Here is a 21154-nt window from a genome sequence, read left to right on the forward strand (position 1 = left end):
CGATGTGGGTGGGGTGAGCAGGGCCAGAGGGCTGAGACTTGCAGAGAAAGCCCAAAGAGCATCAGCTTTTTCTCTTCCTCTTCCGTTTTTAGCTGGAGGAAATATCCCCCGAAGCTGACACCCGACCTGGCTGGAGGGGCAGGGCTGCTCCGCCGCTCTCGATCCTTGCGGGAAGAGGCCAGCGCAGGGCTTAGGTTATACCTGTCCCATTGCCGTGAGAGAAGCAAACCCCAAAGATGCATGGAGTGGCCAGGAGGGCCGAGGCTGGGAGCCCGGCCGGCATCGCCCCGGGTCTCTGGCCGTGCCGGTGTAATCGTGCTGCGCTGGGGAATGACCTTGGGCCGAAAACAATTCACGCTTGGGCCTCATCGGCTCTTGCTGTCAAGGTCGACCAAGACAGCACCAGCAGCACGTTTAACCAGTGGGGGAAGGGAGGGCTGTGCTCTGCTCTGGCCAAGCCAGCTCAGCCCCGGGGGAGGTGGGAGGGTGGCACGGCTGCTGGGGGCCAGGATGGAGCTGAGCAGAGGGTGCCCAGCCCCAGCACCGGCCGGTTGCCCCACCAGCATCATGTCCGGCTGCTTTCCCGGCTGCCTGCAAGGCTGGGAACGAAGCCCCGGTCTCCTGCTGCCTGCGTGGGCTGGGGGACCCCGGGGCCAGCACCGGGATCTGGAAATGTTGGCGCAGGGACCAGCCCGGGGGTACGCAATGAAGGGGCTGGGGAAGGAACGGGGGCACGGAGAGAAGGGGCTGGAGACAGCGAGGATAGGCACGGCTGGGGAAATGGGGGGAGAAAAACCACTGCTCAGGGCTTCAACCCTTCCAGCAAAGTCCTGTGAGCAGGGCCAGCAGGCTGTAAACCAGGCATGTGTCCCCTTCCACCACCTCCACTACCTGGGCAGGGCTGTGCCCTTTCCAACAGCCTCAGCAAAACCTGGCACGGGATGTCTATCGGTGGCCTGAAGTTGGAAAGCGGTGAATTTATACAGTTTTCCAGCGCGATACAATACAATGATTTACCTCCATTGTGGATGGGGGAGATGCTCGATGCGCTGCGGACACAGCGGATTGGGGGAGAACAGTCGCTTGCGCGTGGAGGTCTGCAGAGGGAAAGGCTGTCATCTCTCTCTGCAAAAGGCACTGATAAATCGGAGAGAGCTCGAGGATCAATACAAAGGAGCTGGAACCTCGGGGAGGGATGTACGAGAGTGAGGAGTGATGCTTAAAGGGGGAGAGGAGAGTCTGCAGCTCGTTGTAGATGAGCTGGCATTGGGGATGCAACGCAACGAGTCAGGAAAATGTCAGGGGCTGTTTTGCTTCAGGTTTTAATGCTGCACGTGTCCCCGTAAAGGAGAGGTGGGGGCTGCGGTGAGGCCCCCGAACACCTCCAAAGGGGGAGATGGGCCTGGGGTTCCTGCTTAGATTTTACCTCCTGCAAATTCCCTTTGGAGCTGATGCTGCAAGGAGTGAATTGAAAGAGGAAGGCGCTGGGAAGGTCCCTGTGCCTGCGAAATAGGGGATGTGGCCAGCGCCTTTCCCTCTTCCCTCTGGGGAGTGGGAAGGGAGGGGAAGGCAGCGCTCTGAAAAAAACCTCAGCGATTTTTGCAGGAGGGTGATTTAAAGCAATTGGGCCCGTTTCAGAAGTTTCCACCTTTTTTCTCATTGTCACAACAGCAAGAGGGAGAGAGCGGAGGCCCGAGCGCATGGCAAGGGCAGCGAAGGAGGAGCTGAAGGGGATGTGCAGAAATTCAAGCTAGCCCCAAAAGCTGCTGGGATTATTTCCTCCCCTTGACCTTCCTCTCCCCAAATGTGCAGCAGATGCTGTCCCTGTGTGAGCAAAGGTCTTCTGCTATGGGGGAAAGGCTGGAAGAAGCGAGTGGAAAGGAGAGCTCACATGTTGTCCCACAAGCACAAAAATTCAAGCCCGGCCGTATCAGCCAGTGAAGGGCAGGAGGATCCTCCCCCGGATAGTTTTGTCCTGAGCTGGGGCGAGCCGAGCACCAAGGACAAGCAGGGAGAAGTGAAGCAAACAGGGAAATTCGGGAGCCTGCGATGTCTGCCCAAGGGTAACGTGACGGCCGGGGACCTCTTTGCTCGGTTCCGCTTTCTCTTCTCTCCTCTCAATTCTTGCAACGGGAGGAGACCTCCAAGCTGCGGCCAGTGGAGCCGGCTTGGTCTGTCACACCGTGCATGGTCTGGGTGGTGAACGTGGTGACTGGCTGGTGGCTTTGCTATCAAAGTGTCTTCAGGCTGAGAGGAAGCGGTGGCACCTGGCCGTGTGCTGCGGGCCACATCCTGCCATCCCCATCGAGGCCAAATCCCACTGCCCCCAAAAGCCAGGAGACACGGGGCCGGTGTTACTGCCCGCCGGATGCTGGCGGATTGATTGCTTTCTGATTCAGGCCAATGATCAAGAGACACTAATTGTGTGGTAATTCCCCTCCCTGCCTAATGGGCTATCTTGTATCCGTGGTTCCCCAGCCCCGCTCCACCAGACCGGCTCACCAGGATGCAGCGGAGCAGAGCATCCCGTCCCTCTGATGCATGCCCCATCCAGCTGACCAAGACCCCCATTAGCCATGGTGACCTCCCCACTTGTCCTGACCTCCTGTCGGTGTTCCCCACCCCAAACCCATCGCCCCAGTGCTTCTGTAGGACTTTGTCCCACTGCTGTTTTCTGCAGACCCATTATCAGCGAATTTGTGGACCACACTTTACACCCGCAAGGGCCATCAGTTGTACCCATGCCTTGTGGCTCCCCTTATTTGACGTATAATCTTCTAATTAATAATCAGCCTTTTCAAAGTGGAGCGCAAACATTAATTAATTCCCCGTGAGGTAGGTAATTAACAGCAATGACTCCCATTTTACTGCAAGGGAAGCTGCAATACAGAGATCTTGCACGATCCACCCGAGGTGGCAGGGAACCAACCGTGCAAAGGCAGCTCTGCTCCGGCACGGCCCTGCAGAAATCCCGGCTCACCTGGGCCAGGTCTCCTTCCACCGAGGGCTTCCCATGGGGACAGTCCCCATGTGCTGGGGTATCTCTGCTCCATCACCATGGCCACCTCCAGCATGGAGGGGATGGCACAGTCACAAGGTGGCCTGGCAGGGTAGGTCCATCACCATGGCCACTTCTGCCCTGGGGTGGCCCAGCAGAGCCCACAAGGCTGCTGTCTCTCCACACCATCCCCTCCAAAGCACCCATGTGGGAGCAGCCATGGTGCTGGGTGTTGGGGCACCTCCACCAGTTCCTGGACAAGGTGCTCCTGGGGAAGGGGATGCCGTCCCATGGAAACAGGCTGCATCTCGTGTTGCCATCCATGCCCAGTGTCCCATCTCCTCCCATAGCCCCCCACCCCACCAGGTAACCGCAAATCTGCATCTCAGCAGGTTTTTGCAGGTCCCTCCTGCTGCTCTCCTTCGTTTGTCCCACAGCGAGAAGCAATGCTGGGGGCGGGGGGGGGAGAATAACGGCTGGGTGTCCCCCCCCTCAGCCAGACCCCATACTAGGGCGGGCAACTGGAAGCCCCATCCTCATCCTCACTGTGATCTCTGCAGCTCCCTGGTGACAAAGAGCTTGCTGGTGTGGGCTGCAAGACCCTGATGGCAGGGCTGGCCCCCCTCCATGATGCTGGGCGAGGAGCGTCCCGTGGAGAATAAGCATTTTTAGCATTTTTTTTCCCAGGGAATTTTAATTTTTTCCCTGTCATTGCTGTTTTCAAACCGCTGAGATTAGACATTCAAGGTCCCCATGCCAAAGTCTGCGTGCTTCCAACCGGCAACAGATTGTGAGTGGCTGCTGCTACTTTACTTACAGGGCTGCTTAATTAACTTGATTAATCAGCCCGCGTTTGCACAACGTTCTGGAGATGCAAAGCCCCCTTGTTGCTGCTGCCTGCTGCTCCGCGGGCGCTGCCCTCACCTTTATTTCCAATCGATATTTGATCGTAACAGCCAAAGAGGGAATTGCAGAAAGGCAGCCTGGGCAGGAGCAGCCACGTCTCCCGCTCTGGCAAGCTTTGGATCAAAGAGGAAAGAAACAAATATTGCCCAAATCTGACCAAATCACTGCTCCCGTGATGATCCCCGCCAGCCCGGGGCAGGATGGGGAGCGGGGACCAGGGTCCCCCACTTGACTCAGTGCCCGAGTCAGAGCCGGCGGAGCATTTCCTTCTCGCAGGTATCACTGCTGCCGTACGGACACGGCCTTTAATGGTGCCCGGAGGCGCCCACGACGCTCCCCGGGCGGGTTCAAGGGCCGAAGGCCTGGCAGCAGGCTGGCAGGAGCCCGTCGCCGCTGCCTGCTGACATCAGCAGTGAACTTGGCCCCGCATCGCGCTCTAGGCTGGGACCCACCGGGGGTTACTGGTGTTTGCCCCGCGCTCGGGGGGGGGGGATGCAGGCAATGGGCCCTCCCCGTGGCCAAGGTGATGGGCAGTGCTGCAGGCAGGAGCAGGCAGGAGCCAACCCCATCGCCCGGGGGGAGCGGGGTCCTGCAGCACGTTGTACCCAGGGGTACCCCCTTCCCCTCCTGGGGGGGCTGCAGCTGCCTGCCCGGCCCCCGCACACCCCGGGGGCGAACGGGCCGGCCCCCCCTAACCGCGGGGCTTTGTGTGAGGGTTGCGGCGGTTCCCCTCCGGGGGGGCTGCAAGGAGGCGGCGGGACCACCGCGACCCACGGGGGGTGGGGTGGGATGGGTGGAGGGCCGAGCACGGCGGCAACAAGCCCCTTCCCCAGCAAAGCAGAGTGAAACCGGGGGGGGGTGTTGCACCCACAACGCCCGCGCCCCCCGCACCGCACCCCCATTTGCTTTGCTCTCCCCCAATATTTTTTTTCTCTTTGCAGGGCGGGGGGGGCGCTGCCGCGCGCGCCGGGCGGGAGCGGGGCGGGGCGGGCACGAGGCGGGGAGGCGCGGCGGAGGCCAATCAGAGCGGCGCGCTCCGAAAGTTTCCTTTTATGGCGAGGCGGCGGCGGCGGCGGCCCAATAAAAGCCGGGGCGGGCGGCGGGCGGGCGCCGCTGCGAGCTCTGCCTGCCTTCTGCGCGCGCGCGCCCCGCTCCCGCCGCCGCCTCGCGCCGCCCGCCCCGACTCCGACCGCGCAACTCCCCGAAGGTGAGCGGGACCGGGGGGCTCCTCTCCGCGCGCCGCCGTTGGGTCGTTGCTGTTATTAATATCTGGTTAATTAAGCTTATTAGGAGGTGGGGTGCTTGCTCCTGGAGCGCCCTTTGTTTGCTGGGGGTGGTGATGCGGGAGCTCGGCCCGCCGTGCGCTGCAGTGTTTTAGGGGGGGTGTAGAAGGAGATCGCGCTTTAATAATGGTTCTGGGGTGGTGCTTGCATGGGGGGGGTGTCGCCTCTCTGCTTCAAGTGGGGCTAATCCGTCTCCTAAGAGGATTGTTGGTGGCTGTGCATGGGGCCGGGGGGAGCGGGCGGCTCGGCTATTGTGTCCCGGGGAGCGGCGGGGGGTGGGGAACGGGGTGCGGGGCTTTGTCTGCTCCGCGCTGCCCCCCCTCCCCCAGCCGCCGGTGGGGGGGTTTAGGGGACGCGCGGCGCGTCTGGGCCTGGGGGCGTTGTCCCCCCCCCGCCTGGGCGCAAGGAAGCAGCCCTGGTGGCTTTTTCTTGGAGGGGAATGGGGGCGGCACCCCCTCCCGAGGGCGAGGCTGTTGCATCGGAACAAAAGCTGCACGCGAAGGGGTGAGGGGGGGGGAGAAGAGGAAAAGCCCCCGTGTGCCTGGGCAGCGGCCATGCTCTTCTGCAGGCAGGTTGCTCGTTCTGGGCAGCGACTACACTTCCCAGGCTGCCCCGTGCAGGGCTGGCACATGTGCCGGCAGCTGCCACCCACCCCCCCCTTCCGCCAGCGGGATTAAACCGGTGCTGTCGGAGGCGCCGGAGCTGAGCTCGCCCTCCTCGGGGCGGGCGGCAATTGCGTAAGACCCTGGCTTTAATCCCACCCGTGCTGCCGCTGTCTGACGGGGCAGAGCCCCGCTCACGCTTGGCTAGCGAGCTGGCTACTGCTCACCCCACCGCGGCTCCTCGCAATGCCCCTTTGAGGCTACACGAGCTCTTTTGGGGCGGCTCCGGCTCCCCGAGCCGCTCTGCAGCGGGGTGAGCACGGTGCATGACCCGCGGGGGCTGTGCGGAGCCCGGCGAGGCGTCGAGCCCTGCCGGCTGGCACAGCGCAGGGCGCTGGGGCGTGGCAGCCGCGCCCGGCCGGGGTGAGTGGGGGGGTGATGGCCGCCGGCATCCCCCCAAAAGCTGGCGGCGGGTGAGGCCGGCGAGGCGCGGCGCGCTCCATCCATTGCCTTTTATGGTAATAATGCGAGAGGGCGCAGGGACTTCCTTTGTCCCAAATCCGTGCAACGCCGAAATCTGGAAGGTGCCGCCCCCTCTAGCGGGCGCCGGGCGAAGCGGAGCCGGCAGGAAGGAAATGGGTGGGGAAGGCCTCGGCGGCATCGCCTTCCCTTCCCCACCTGCCGCTGCTGCGGGACGGGGCTCGGTGGCTGGTGTGTGGTGGGTGGTGCTCACGTCCCCTTCTTTCTTCTCTTCTCCTGCAGCCAGCCATGGATGATGATATTGCTGCGCTCGTTGTTGACAATGGTTCCGGTATGTGCAAGGCTGGTTTCGCCGGGGATGATGCCCCCCGTGCTGTCTTTCCATCCATCGTGGGTCGCCCCAGACATCAGGTAAGTGGCTGGGGTGTCTATTATTGGACAAAAGAGAGGAGTTTTTGGTGGAAACCGTTCCCCTGGAGGCATTGAGCTTCAAGAAGCCTTTTTATTTGGCTTTGTAACGCAAGGGGCTTCTGCACTGCAACGCAACTGGTGGAGGATACAGCCTCCTGCAGAGCTTTTGTGCAGTGCGAGTTGGAGCACTTGGCTGAATGCCTCTCTTAATAGAGTGGGGACAGCAGAGGGATGGTAACTGGAGACCCAGCTTTGGGAAAAGCAGGTTATCCACCCAGTGGGGCTTTCCCTTCAGCTGTACTTACTGCTTACTCTTTGTTGCACAGGGTGTGATGGTTGGTATGGGCCAGAAGGACAGCTACGTTGGTGATGAAGCCCAGAGCAAAAGAGGTATCTTGACCCTGAAGTACCCCATTGAACACGGTATTGTCACCAATTGGGATGACATGGAGAAGATCTGGCACCATACTTTCTACAACGAGCTGAGAGTAGCCCCTGAAGAGCACCCTGTGCTGCTCACAGAGGCTCCCCTGAACCCCAAAGCCAACAGAGAGAAGATGACACAGGTGTGTAAAACTCTGGAGCTTGGAGCTACAGCAGATACTGCTGCAGGCCAGCTCTCCTCCTTCACGTTGTCCTCTCTCCTCCTTCACCACTATTCTCCCTTTTTGCCATCTTTACAGGGTTTTCCTTTCCTGACCTGAGTATCCTCTTTGCTGGACCTTGACAGGTTTTGTTTGCTCTTCTAAGCTGGCTTTCTCTTGAGACTGAACTAGCAACTTGTCTAACTGCTGTTTCTGCCTAGACACACTAATCCATTTACCAGCCTTGAGTGACTGTACTGTAGTTTACTTGGCATTTGTTTTGTTCCTTGCTGTGACATGTGGGTGGGTCTGTGGTGGTGGTATCCCTGCTCAGGCTTGGACCTGGCAGGTGTGGGTGGAGACCAAGCAGATAAGCATGGACTTCAAGGAGGAGTGGAGAGAAAGTCTCTTTCTCTTATCTAGGGACAAAAAGTATGACCACAGTTGCATGGACTTGGTGTAGACCTCTAGCAAGAACCCTAGTTTCTGTTGTTGACTCAACCCCTTCTTTTCTCTCCCTAGATCATGTTTGAGACCTTCAACACCCCAGCCATGTATGTAGCCATCCAGGCTGTGTTGTCCCTGTATGCCTCTGGTCGTACCACTGGTATTGTGATGGACTCTGGTGATGGTGTTACCCACACTGTGCCCATCTACGAAGGTTATGCCCTCCCCCATGCCATCCTCCGTCTGGATCTGGCTGGCCGTGACCTGACGGACTACCTCATGAAGATCCTGACAGAGAGAGGCTACAGCTTCACCACCACAGCTGAGAGAGAAATTGTGCGTGACATCAAGGAGAAGCTGTGCTATGTTGCCCTGGATTTTGAGCAGGAGATGGCCACAGCTGCCTCTAGCTCTTCCCTGGAGAAGAGCTATGAACTCCCTGATGGCCAAGTCATCACCATTGGCAATGAGAGGTTCAGGTGCCCTGAGGCCCTCTTCCAGCCATCTTTCTTGGGTAAGTCCAACTCTTCCAGGAGACCCTGTGCCCCTACCCCTCCGTGTTCCTTTCTGTAAAGGGTGACCTAGAGAGCATGGCAGGTAGTTACTCTACTATTGCTGGTCCATAGCAAGGTCTGTCCTGTCCTACCAGTTAGCCTCACTTTCCACACAGCCTAAAGCTGTTAGAGGGACTTGGGACAGTAGAACAGGAGGTTGAGCCTGTCAGAGCCATGGCTTTGTAGTGCCTACCCACTGAAGGGGCTGCTGGTCTCTTGGTTGCCAAGAGTAGCTCCTCAAGCTTCCTCAGCTGTTTCTGAGCCCTTCTGACTTGAGACTGCTTCTTCCTCACAGGTATGGAGTCTTGTGGTATCCATGAAACTACCTTCAACTCCATCATGAAGTGCGATGTGGATATCCGTAAGGACCTGTATGCCAACACAGTGCTGTCTGGTGGTACCACGATGTACCCTGGCATTGCTGACAGGATGCAGAAGGAGATCACAGCCCTGGCACCCAGCACAATGAAAATCAAGGTAGGATGAAGTCAGGGGAACATCTCTGCACCCTTGTTAATGCTGAAATGCAGGGTGGGTGCAGTAAGGGGGTAAGCTGAACTACTAGAGAAGATGGAAACATACTCTGTGTCTGGTTTTGGCCTTCATGGCCTTGCTCTGGATGAAATGTCATCAACCCAACCATATGGATAATGGGATTAGCACAAATGGTGGCTGCAGAGGCGGGAGGTGGGTGTGTGAGGTTGTGTCTAAAGCTTGTTTGGACTTTGTGGTATCTTTGCCAAGGCTAGATAAGGGAATTGGGCAGCTCTGTCGTGCAGGGCCATGTGTGGGCAGTGGGTGTAGTGTGACACTGTGCATCTGGCTGATTCCTCCTCTTCCCTGCAGATCATTGCCCCACCTGAGCGCAAGTACTCTGTCTGGATCGGAGGCTCCATCCTGGCCTCCCTGTCCACCTTCCAGCAGATGTGGATCAGCAAGCAGGAGTACGATGAATCTGGACCCTCCATTGTCCACCGCAAATGCTTCTAAACCGGACTGTTACCAACACCCACACCCTTGTGATGAAATGAAACCCATAAATGCGCATAAAACAAGACGAGATTGGCATGGCTTTATTTGTTTTTTTTTTGGCGCTTGACTCAGGATTAAAAAACTGGAATGGTGAAGGTGTCAGCAGCAGTCTTAAAATGAAACATGTTGGAGCGAATGCCCCCAAAGTTCTACAATGCATCTGAGGACTTTGATTGTACATTTGTTTCTTTTTTTAATAGTCATTCCAAATATTGTTATAATGCATTGTTACAGGAAGTTACTCGCCTCTGTGAAGGCAGCAGCCCAGCTCGGAGGGAGCCGATGCCAGTTACTGGTGTTTGGTTATAATTGCTTGTCTGTAAATTATGTAACCCAACAAGTGTCTTTTTGTATCTTTCCGCCTTAAAAACAAAACACACTTGATCCTTTTTTCTCTTCGATTTGTCAAGCAAGCGGGCTGTGTTCCCCAGTGATAGATGTGAATGAAGGCTTTACAGTCCCCCGCAGGGTCTAGAAGTGGTGCCAGTATGTGGGGGAGGGAGGGGCTACCTGTACACTGACTTAAGACCAGTTCAAATAAAAGTGCACACCATAGAGGCTTGACTGGTGTTGGTTGTTCATTTTCTTCCCTGTCACTTCTTGACGGTTACTCCGTCCTCTGATCTGGCCTTGCCAGGCTGTGCAGGTCAGCTATCTGACTGAGGGTGGATGCTGGTGTGCAAGCCACATGGCTGATGGTGATACAGCAGTGAAGAGCTGAGCCTGCCAAACCTACAGGCCCTCGAGGCTGCCCAGGGCTGGAACTCTCCAGATACTGCTGGTGTGCAACTGGGAGCTGCTGGAGGAGCTGGGCTTAGTAGGCATCCAGCTGCACTTCTGAAATGCTGCTTTGTGTGCAGATCCTTTGCAGGATGACTGGCTTTGATGAAAGCAAGTGGGGTGGTGGGGCAATAAACATGCCAAAGTAGCTGGCTTCTCCCTTAGCCCCTTTGGCTAGTCTGCAGCCTTCTGTGGCCCATGCAGCAGTGTTCCCTCTTGTCCCTGTGCTGGGAGCCTGAGCTGGTCTGTCCTGCTCCTGGATCACGCTGGGAGGGAGGCTGGAGTTCAGGTTGGGAGACATGCTCTCTGGCAGACTGCTTGCTGGGTGGAGCAGCTTTCAGGTGAAAGCGAGAGAAAGTCTTGTGTAGTGGAAAAAATTGACTTCAGAGAGCAGGGTGGTGGGGTGGGGCTGGGAAAGGGTGTGGGAGGGAGGAAGCTGTTGCATGGTGAGTGACGCCTACAGCTCCAGGACTTGCTGTGGGCAGTGCAGATACCTGTCTCCAGCTCAGCCTCCACCAGGAAGGAAGTTTGCGTGGCTGTTTGGCTCTGTCCCCATCCTCTGGGCTTCTGAACCTTCTGTGAAGCTTCAGTCTCGTTTGACAAATCGAGTTCTCCAGTCTCATGAAAAGAAGCACCCATGGCGGGGGACCTCATAAAGCTATGCTGGGAGCTGAGACCTGTTGGGCACAGCAACACCTGTGAGCTCCAGGAGCTGGAGCAGCTGCTGTGGAAGGAAGGAGACAGGACTAAGGCTGCCAGGTCAGGGACCAGGATGAGCAAAGCTGGGTGATGCTGTGCATTGCCAGCTCAGGCAGACCAGACCTTGGAGCCTTGCTCAGAGGCGTGCTGGCTTCCCAAGGCTCCTCCAACCTGCCTGTCTTTGAAGAGCTAATGGCTGTGATTGTGTCATGCCCGCAGCAGATGAAAGGCCGGGAACAGGCTCCATTGGCTCTTTAATCCTCTGCCTGGCCTGATCCTGCTCCGGCATCCTGCTGTTTTCAGGGTGGACCTGCTGGTTTCTGCCCTTCATCTCCCCAGCCTCCCTCCTGGGTGCAATAGGAGCCTGGCAGGGCTGTAGGTGCAGACACTGGGCTGGGCGGACGAGTTACTGGAAGCACCAGTTTGCAACTGGGGAGGTGAAACAGGTTGGAGCAAGGCCCAAACTGGGCTTGTAACCTGAGGTCTTGGGGAAATGGGGTGAGGAGGAGGCAATGGCAGCTCCTGGGGAAGGAGCTGGTGGGAGTGGGTCAGGAAAAAGGCCAGGAAGCAAGAAGAGGTGTTGGCAATAGGGAAATGGGGCACCTTTCTTCAGCCCTCCCTGAAATGGTCACTGATCATTTGGAAGATCAGTGGATTTGGAAAAATGTGTTGAGACACAAAGAACAGAAGAGATGATGGTGGCAGTGAGGGAGAAACTACAGAGCAGCAAAATGCCAGAGGTCGAGAGTAGCTCAGGCGGGCAGAGGTGTGGGCAGGGAGAGGGCGAGCGATGGGCTGGTGCAGGGGAGCTGGGCTGATTTTCATGCTCCAGAGCATAGCAGGCGAGGCTTTCTGTTAGTTAACGCTTTGCAGGGTGGGTTTTTTCTCCTTTCTTCCTATTTCACTTGCTGTTCCAGGCAACCAGCCTCCAATAAAATGATGCTGAGCCTTTCACAACCCTTCCTGATGCCTCTCCGGCACAAGGCCGTGGCGTGCACAGCTATTCTGCAGGCTGCTCCAGCACGGCTCAGTTTATTCCTCCTCTGGGCCATTACATGCTGGAGAAAAGAATGTGGTGCTGGGCAGGGAAACCTGCGAGCATTACTCACTGCTCCCGACTCTGAGGGGGAGCAGGGGGGAGCCCAGGGTGGTTTCCTCTCAGGAATGGCAGGCGCTGGAAGAGGGGGGGGATTTTATTTAACCACAACTTCTCCGCCACGGCGTTTTGGAGGGCTTGGTTCACCCCTCGCTGGTTCACAGAGGTGGGGAAATGCCGAAGGGCCGGTCACAGGAAGGGCGGGAGAGGAGGTGGTGTGGCCATCTCCTGGCCCTTGAAGCCACCAGCCATGGGCAAGACTCAAAGGAGAAGATGCGTAGGGAATAAGCAGTCCTCTGGCTACCACCTCCTCCTCCTCTGCAGCACACAAATAGCCAGAGGTTGTGCAGGGACCAGGAGGTTTAAAATGGCCACCCATGGGCCAGGCTGAGCATGCCCTTCTGTCTGGCTCAGGGGTGGTGACGTACCAGGATTTCTCAGGCTGCAGAGATGATGGGACTCAGTTGTAGATCTTTGTGAGCCACCCAGCCCTTCCTCGCCTCCCTTCAGCTGCCTGGGGGAGCTGGATCAGCCAAAGGGAACTGAGCAAGCACGTTTGACGCTCTTTGTTCCCTCAGAGCTCCCAACTTTCGCTCCTGCCGGAGACAGTCACTGGCACTTCACCTGCAATTAGCTGGTGACCTGGAAAGTCACCTCGCTGAGCTGCTTATGGAATCAAGCCACCGCCACGAATTAGTGATGTCCTTGGCAAAGGAGACGGTTGTGGCTCTTGGGATTTAGCCCTGAAGGGCCTCATTGTATCTTAGCTGTGTCAGGGAGTGTCGACCAGAAACGGTCCCCATCTTGGGGGGGTTCCCGTTCTCTCATTAGTGAGCGTGTGCTGCTTCAGGAGAGGTGCCAGGTGGCTGCATGCAAAAGTCCTGGGAAACCTCAGAGCGTTCAAACAAAACTGGCCTCCTCGCGGAAGTCCCCTCCGAGGGTGCAAAGCATCAGCTGCAGAAAATGGGTTTTCCGAGGTCTCAGTTCAGGGATGGCACTGTGGGTATCAGCTGTGCTTGGGGCAGGAGGAGTCCTGGTCTTTGAGGCTGGTCTTTGCAGAGGGATTGCTGACCTGGAGCCTGCCCTGACTTCTATTAAACCCATCTGTAATCTACTTTAGCAGGTCTTACTGTACTAAACCGTATCAAGTATTGAAAATCACTTACAGCAGTGTAGCTAGCGGTTCACCCAAGCTTACCTACTGCCCTGGCCACTGCAGTCCAGCTGGGCTTTAGTCATGCTGACAAAAAGATAAGATGTCCAGACTGTATCAGTCTTAAGAAGAATCAGAGGAGAGAAATGACCCAAGACTTTCCAGAGGGAAAAACATTAAGACCCCTCAGGTCAGCCTGGCCTTGAACAGTTAAGAGATTTTGTCTTATACAGAGCAAAATATCTTGATACTAGCATTAATTTGTTTGTTTCCCCTCCTGGACTGGGACAGCATGGTATGTGCCTGCCTTCTTCGGGCTAAGAAAACTGTGTGTTAGTCATAAGGTGATCAAAATCTGCCCTGAGATGGCTCAGCCCTGAACTGAACCCATCCTCACAGAGGGCTCCCAAGTGCCCACATTGAGGAGAGCATTCCTGAAGTGAGGGGTGGTTTCTCCTCTCACTGTCCAGCCACCTCCCAGCAACCATCAAAAGAAATGCCAGAATTTGCTGTAGCTGTTCGTTTCCTTCCTCTTTTACCGCCATCTGATGCCCTGTTGCTGCCTTACATTCAACCTCCATGTCTTATCTACACCACCACATGGCTCATTTATGTGGTGGATCATGAGCCCAAGCGCAGCTCCTCTTACAAACTGCTGCAAGCCTGGTTTCTCCTCGGGAGGTTCTTATACCTATCTCTGTTCCCAGTTCTTATTCAGGGTTGTCAACTGCCGTCTGGTCCATGTACGCCCCAGGGCTGGAGGGAACCTGTGGCTTGTCCCAACGCAGGCTGCTCCAGCCAATCTGGCTCTCTGGGCAGGGCTTTTACTCTGCTTATGGGCCCTGCTGATGACTTTATTTGCATTGGAAATGCAGGTCTCCTCCATCCTGCTCTCTGCTTTCCCTGAGGACTGCAAATATGGTAGGTTGGTATTTTTCCCAGATGTCAAACAAGTTGGTCTTGACTGAAGGGCCTCTGGATTTAATTTGGCATTACCTTCTACTTAACTGCAACATATGACAAACAAAGCAGGTACAGATTCTCTTACTGACGCTCTCCCTCATCTAAGGGCTAAGAGAGGTTTTCCTCTTCAACTCCAGAGCCTTCTCACAGGCCTAGAAGCAAAATAGGTAATCAAGACTTGAGACACTTGATATTTCTAAGTTAAACCCCCAATTTACCCCTAATCTAATTCATGGCCTTAAAAGGCAACAATCAAGCAGGAAGAAAGCAGCAACCTATTCATCTTCCTTTGTGGGTCATCTTTAAAACACATTTTCTATGAACAAAATTCCCGAAGCATACACGTAACTGGAAATACCAGCACTCCGGTCCTGTCTGTACTTGAGATTTGGGATGAGGAGCTAATAGTAAGAGTGCTGAGCCAGCGGCTCCCCTTGGACGTTGCCGTGTGCGATGGCTGCGCTCAGAGCAGCCCTGGATGATTTCTGCATGGCCCTTGTGCATCACTGAAGCAAAGGATCGCATCTCACACCCACAGCCAAAGTTAGAATATTTAGCCTGGTTAGAGCCCAGACTGATGATCGTTGCACAAATGATCAGCGAACCTGAAGCTGATGGGTTTATATTTAGGGTTTTCCTGGGAGGAAGGGAGTGGTATCTGCAGCCCCCTTGTTTGGTGCTCATGGGTGTCCTGTCTCTCACATCCATGTCCCGCAGCATGAACTGGGAGACGCTCGTTCTCCCAAGCACTCTGCTGCCTCCCCGGAAAACCGGGGTGCTAATCCAGCAAGCGCCCCAGGGCTGCAGAACAGCCCGGCGGGGGTGTCCCGCCAACCCGGCGGGGCTGAGTCACTGCTGTGCCCCGTGGCTCTTCTTCGCAGGGCGGATTTACATTTTCAGAGCCGACTCAGGGCTCAGTGTGAGTCAGCTGCCAGAGTGGCTGAGAGCCCCTGGCTGGGAGCTGCCGAGGGTGGAGGAGGCTGAGCGGACGCTTGCCTGGCTCCTGCCGTCCCCGACGCCTCAGCACTGGTCGCCTTGGGGGCAGAGGTGATGGAGCCAGGCTGCTTCCCGCTGAACAACTCGGATTTCGCCTCCGCGGAGAGCTGCCGCCCCTCAAGATGAAGGGGCCCTCAGAGACAGCGGGACTGCGAGGGGACGGCTCACATGCGGCCCAACATGGACCCGCCACTCCCATCATGGCGCCGCCGCTCTCAAGATGGCGCCGAACAACGGCTGGCGCCGGACGCCGGGCCACGCTCAAGATGGAGGCGCGGGGCGGCCGAGGGGGCGGTGGGGGTGTGGCGAGCCACGGAAGTGGGGTCATGGCAGCGCCGGAAGAACCGTGCGGCGGCCGGGCCGGCGAGGAGCCAGGCTGGGACGCGGCCGGTTTGAGCGGTGCTCGGGGGAGGTGGCGGCGGTGGCGGCGGGACCGCGCGGCCGCCGCCATGTTGCGCAGTGGAGAGGTGAGCCGGGGCGGGGGGGGGGGGGGCTCTTCTCGCCCTCCGCTTCCCCCTCCGCCCCGGCCCCTCGGAGGGCCGTTAATCGGGGCTGTAGCGGGGCTTGTCCTCCGGCGTCGTCTCTCTGGACTGGGGTTGGGGTGAGCTGGGCCCCTCAGGGATGGGGGCGAGGCGAGAGGGGCTAGAGCCGGCCCCGGGGGCGGTGAGGGGGCTCAAATGGCAGCGGCGAGGCCGGGAAGTGCCGGCAGCCCCTCTCCCCGTGGGGCTCGGCCCGGGCTGCCCGGCGGCGCGGGGAGGCCCCGGGAGCCGTTTCCTGAGGCGGGCCTGCCGCCGTTTAACGGCTGGGTACGGGCGCCGAAATTGCTCCTCTTTGGGGTGCCTCTGGGGGGGTTTTACAGGGGCTGTGAGGTGGGACCGGCTCCCCCCATCCCTTTAGGGGGTGCCACGGCATTAATGCCAATTTGAGCTTTATTAAAGATGGTGCTAAAGTCCCTGCCGTCCCCCGAAACTGGCATCATGGTGGTGGGGTGGGCTGGGGGCCATGTCAGGTCCCCGCACCACGCAAAGCTCTGTGCACCCTGTCACCTTCTCATCAGGTGGTCCGGGTGGGTTTGGGGTGTGATTGCTGGGGTGCCTCTTGTCATCTTGGTGTCAAGGGAAGGGAGCGTGGGGTGGAGGAGCAAAGGGGTTCTTGTGTCCCCTTTGGAGCCCAGCTGTCGGTCCTGTGGTTTCACATGGTTCAGGTGTAAGCATGTTGCAGAAGAGCTAGGGGTGACCTGATGCTGGACTGCAGTTTTCTTTGTGTGTGTGTGTATATATATATATGCTTATATAACTCTTAATGTTATCAAAACGGATGGCACTTAGAGGAACGATGTCGAAAGAGACTGCTGCGTTATATTTAGAAAGAATCAGAGATGGTCACTTTTCCAATTGCAAAGTGGCAAAAGTGGAATGAATGTAAATGGTTTTTTTCCTCATTTTAAAGTAGCCAACAGTGAAAGAGTGAGTGAAGGCACTGTGGCTTTGTGTGAAGCTTTGCACTACCTCCATGTTGTCTTCTAAGGGAAAGCTTTTGGTTTCTTTATGCAGATGGAAGTACTTAAAGATTCAAGCATTTCTGTTTTGTCTCACTTTATAAATCCTTATGAGACTCGGGGTATCTGTTTTCTCACAAGCTTTGCTGAAGTTTCTGAGCTAGTAGGTTTTCTTTTTTTCTTTATTTTTTTTCTTCCCCCCAGGAGATCGTAAGTAGGGAGAGTGAGGAGGAAAGTAATGGCATCAACTTGATGGAGTTCTCGGATGAGATCCTCTTGCACATCCTCAGCTACGTCCCTTGCACAGACCTTGTCCTGAACGTCAGGAGAACTTGCAGGAAACTCGCAACGCTTTGCCTTGACAAGAGTCTAACACACACAGTTTTACTTCAGAAAGACTATAAGGTGGGGAGAGTAGCTTGCTTCTTCTGTTAGCTGTGAAGACAAATCTGACTTCTGAAAAAATGCCAAGAAGTAGAACTTTCCAATGTGTCTGCATAAATGGACTGCTCTTGAACTCTGAAATCAAATAAACAATAAACTGTTTTATAAAAGCATTTGTTTTCCAGAATGCTTTGTTAGAACAGCTCTGTGCTCCCTTAGTTATATAAAATACTGTCAGTGAAAACTATGTTCTCTGGGTTTCTGGAAGCTAAAATGAAAGTAAATGTGACTTTCCCTTTGTAGCTGTGGTTGTGTAAAGTTACCGTTTTCTCAAAATACATTTTCCATGTTGTGCAAAAAAATCTTGTGCATATTGCTGTCAGGCATGCAGTCAGCTAAGCCAGAAACAGTATATGTGTTAGAACAAAAATAAAGCTTGGGAATGAAGGGTGATATGTATTATGAGGACTGTATTATGAAGTGCAGGCAAGGAGAAGCCTCTCTTACTCATTTCCAAAAGAGGAAACTGGACGAAGGAGAATGGAAACATTCTTCTTTCAATTTGAGTTTCCGTAGATAGCTAGTTCTGCCAAAATAGCTTTGCTGTTAGAAAATGGTGATGGCCCTCCATTCCACTGCCAGTTGCTGAACAGTTTTGGCCTCGCAGTCAGTAATGCAGGACTGCACGGACTAAGAAACTAAAGGAAGTGTAATCTTAAGAGTCCAAAGCATGGCAGACTAAGCCAGCTACCAGCAGTATAATAATTCTTAGACTGTGCTAGCGTACCAAAACCTTTGGATGAGCCACATAATCTAAGTGCTAACCACTCTTATCCCCATCTTCAGATGGGAAACTGAGTCAGTACACACCATTGCTGTATATCTCATTGAATGTGGTTTTGTTTGAGTACAGGTAAACAAAGACAAAGTGAAGCAACTGATGAGGGATATCGGAAAAGAGATTTACCAGCTGAACATGGCTGGGTGCTATTGGCTGCCCAGCTCCACTATTGATCACGTAACACGATGCAAGAACCTGGTAAAACTGAACTTGTCTGGGTGCCACATCACCTCTCTCCGTCTCTCAAAGATGCTGTCCACGCTCCAGCACCTGCGCTCCCTGGCGATAGATGTAAATCCGGGTTTCGATGCCAGTCAGCTAAGCAGTGAGTGTAAAGCCACTCTTAGCCGTGTCTCGGAATTGAAGCAAACCCTTTACACGCCATCATATGGTGTTGTTCCGTGCTGCACTAGCCTTGAGAAACTGCTGCTTTATTTTGAGATCCTTGATCGCTCACGAGAAGGTTTTATGCTCTCTGGGCAGCTAATGGTAGGTGAGAGCAATGTGCCTCATTACCAGAACCTCCGCATCTTCTATGCCAGGCTGGCTCCTGGCTACGTTAATCAGGAGGTGGTGAGGCTATACTTGGCGGTGCTAAGTGATCGGACACCTGAGAACCTTCACGCCTTCCTTATTTCTGCCCCCGGTAGCTTTGCGGAGACGGGAGCCACTAAAAACCTCCTGGACTCTATGGCTCGAAATGTACGTCTGGATGCTTTACAACTGCCCAAAGCCTGGATTAATGGCTCTGGGCTCCTGCAACACTTGAAGTTCAAAAACCCTTTCTACTTCAGCTTTAGCCGATGCACCTTATCTGGTGGTCACCTGATCCAGAGGGTTATTAATGGTGGGAAGGATCTTAAAAGCTTGACCAGTTTGAATCTCAGTGGCTGTGTTCACTGTCTGGCTCCGGAGTCCTTGTTTCGAAAAGCGGAAGATGACATTGACAGTAACATTCTGGAAAGCCTGGTAGTGTCTTGCTGCAACCTGAGACACCTCAACCTCTCTGCAGCTCACCATCACAGCTCAGAAAGCATAGGGAATCACTTGTGCCAGCTTCTGTCCAGGCTAAAGCACCTGCTGTCATTAGCACTACCGGTTTGCTCCATCACAGATGTTGCTGCAAACATGGAAAAGCCTCCCGTGGCGTCTACTTTGGTGCCCCAAACACTTGGAAGGAAAGTGCGGATTGGGATACAGACATATCCGAGGAACTTAGCGGACCAGGCAAATCAGAAGATAGAATCTTCGGTATTCTGGGCTCTGATGGGAAGCCTCCGATTTTTGGAAACCTTGGAAATAATTGGGTCCAGTTTTTCCTCTGCCATGCCCCGCAATGAGCCAGCAATTCGGAACTCGTTGCCTCCTTGTGTCCGGGCACAAAGCGTGGGGGATTCAGAGGTGGCTGCCATTAGCCAATTGACTTACTTACAGAGCCTGACCTTAGCACAACTGCCAAATATTCTTACTGGCTCTGGGCTTATTAACATTGGATTGCAGTGCCAGCATTTGCGGACTCTTTCGTTGGCCAACCTGGGCATGATGGGGAAAATGGTCTATATGTCTGCTCTCATGGACATGCTGAAACACTGCAAGTGTTTGAGAGATCTCAGGTGAGGGGCTGCCACTGAACATCTCCATTTTGTTTGTGGATCTCCAGAAATGTAATGCATGGTTTGTTGTGGCTAGTGTTAAAACTGTGAGTGTTCCTGTTCTGGTCAAAAGTAGCTGCAATGGCTTGAAAACTGGGTATTTTCTTTCCTGACCCGTGGCAAACGGGAAGGCATCACATGCTGTCCTTGAGGGCTCAGGATATGCCCTTTAACCAGGGTTCTAAGAGCAAAAAGTCTCTATCCTGCAACTGTCTTCCTTTTAGATAAGGAAGAATGGATGCTGCATATTTGGGAGCTAGCAGCCTGTGAGGGCTAGCTTGAATACTACATGCTTTTGCTGACTTTTTGGCTTTATGTACACATACATCTTTTAAATTTCAAGGAAGGAAGGAAGGAAGGGACTTCTACAATGTCTAGATAATGTAGAGTTCTCCTCAGGTTTCCCAATGAGATATTTTTCTGCCTTTGGTTTGTATTAAAATCTTGCCTCTTTATTTTTTTTTTGTTTCTTTTTTTTTCTTGATAGTATGTTGAAAGCATTCCTAATTTAGAGTTTGTCCTGTTGATGTTCCTGTCTTGGAACATCTAGGACCTGATCCTAAAGGGTGCATAAAGTTGATTCACGGTAGCCAAAATGTGCTTATGAAAGCAAAGGGCGCAAACTGCGACTGTTTCCTTGCACCAGTCCATATGAACACAAATGTTATTACTTGAAAGATCCTTTTTTTTTTTCCTTACTTTTTTCCCCTAAGTCAGCTTCTGTTGGTGAAACTGCTAGACCTGTCAGTCCCGTTGTCATCATCTGTTCACAGAATGGGTCTGAAATGCCTAACAGTAGTCACAGCAAGGTCACTCCTGTGATCACAAAGACTGTTAGCGTGACTAAAATTATTGCTTATCAGCTGAGACTGGTGTTTGTGTGCATGTTCCTGATCCACTGCAATAGTGAAGGGAGCCAGGGTGGCTAAAACACCTCAGGAGGGTTTTGATTTTTCCACCACTTCCCATTTATAACAGGCAAGGAGTGTGTTGGTCTCTCATCCAAGGTACGGCAGCTGTTGCAAATTCAGTTGCTTAATGGCTTGGGTCAGGTGAATGTATCTTTAAGCTTCAGGAGACTGAATAGCCATGGAAGAAGGGAGATGTGGGGAAGGAGGTTTGGGTGTGCAGTGGTGCTTCACTCAGTCTGGGCCCGGTAGTTTCCAGAGACTTTGAAATGGAGGTCAAGAGTGATAAAGATGGGAGGCAGCGCAGAGCCTTGAATAAAGGACAAACAAGGGTGTCTCCTTGTAAAAGCCAGGTGTTCCAATGTAAGCCATCACTCTTCTTTCTTGAGTAAAGTCTAAGGGTTTATAGAGGTTTAAGAGGATTTTAATGTTTAGTGCTTCTTCCTGATTATGTGGTTTCCTTTTCATTTGACTAATTCTCTGCTGCTTCTACCCTTTTTTCCCCTCCCCATTTTCTAGGCTGAGAAACTAGTTGATGGGGATATTCCAAAGCAACATTGTCATCTAGCGAGTGAAAGGCAGTATTGCAACTATGGCTGTTGTGTCACAGAGATTAACCTAGAAACCTGCTGCGAGGTTGCAGGGGCTTCTGTGCTTTTTCCTAAACTTACAATGGACCAATAACGCTGTTGAAAAGTTGGATAGGCTTCCTGTTTCCTTAATATTAATTTTAAGCTATTACCCAAAGTGCTTTTGGGCTGTTAGGATCTCTTCAGGCAATGCTACCTGACCAGCACTCACAGGCTGAGACTCTAAAACAGAATTTATCAATTAACAGGATTAAGTTGCTGAGACACCCCATGTACTACAAAAGCCTACGCAGCGAT

At 54.3% G+C, this 21154-nt stretch overlaps 2 protein-coding genes across 6 annotated transcripts in view; both read left to right on the forward strand.

The window, feature by feature from the left end:
- The first annotated feature begins 4990 nt into the window (after positions 1-4990).
- ACTB (actin beta) lies at positions 4991-9852 on the forward strand. Its single transcript, XM_054842969.1, has 6 exons — positions 4991-5111; positions 6552-6680; positions 7007-7246; positions 7787-8225; positions 8561-8742; positions 9112-9852. Exons 2-6 carry the CDS (start codon positions 6558-6560, stop codon positions 9253-9255), a joined length of 1128 nt encoding a protein of 375 aa, XP_054698944.1. The 5' UTR covers positions 4991-5111; positions 6552-6557; the 3' UTR covers positions 9256-9852.
- Positions 9853-14932: 5080 nt separating this feature from the next.
- The window catches only part of FBXL18 (F-box and leucine rich repeat protein 18), a 39831-nt gene continuing 33609 nt past the window's right edge, over positions 14933-21154 (forward strand). For 2 of the 5 annotated variants that reach the window (XM_054842812.1, XM_054842811.1), the window contains exons 1-3: positions 15280-15451; positions 16687-16887; positions 17780-19320. In XM_054842812.1, coding sequence (XP_054698787.1) covers positions 15311-15451; positions 16687-16887; positions 17780-19320 — 1883 coding nt within the window. In that variant the 5' untranslated portion in view covers positions 15280-15310. Of the gene's footprint in view, positions 15452-16686; positions 16888-17779; positions 19321-21154 lie in introns of all 5 variants that reach the window. The other 3 variants (XM_054842808.1, XM_054842813.1, XM_054842810.1) reach the window with 3 other exon arrangements.

The sequence above is a fragment of the Grus americana genome, chromosome 15 (assembly GCF_028858705.1).
Source record: "Grus americana isolate bGruAme1 chromosome 15, bGruAme1.mat, whole genome shotgun sequence".
Lineage (NCBI taxonomy): Eukaryota > Metazoa > Chordata > Aves > Gruiformes > Gruidae > Grus > Grus americana.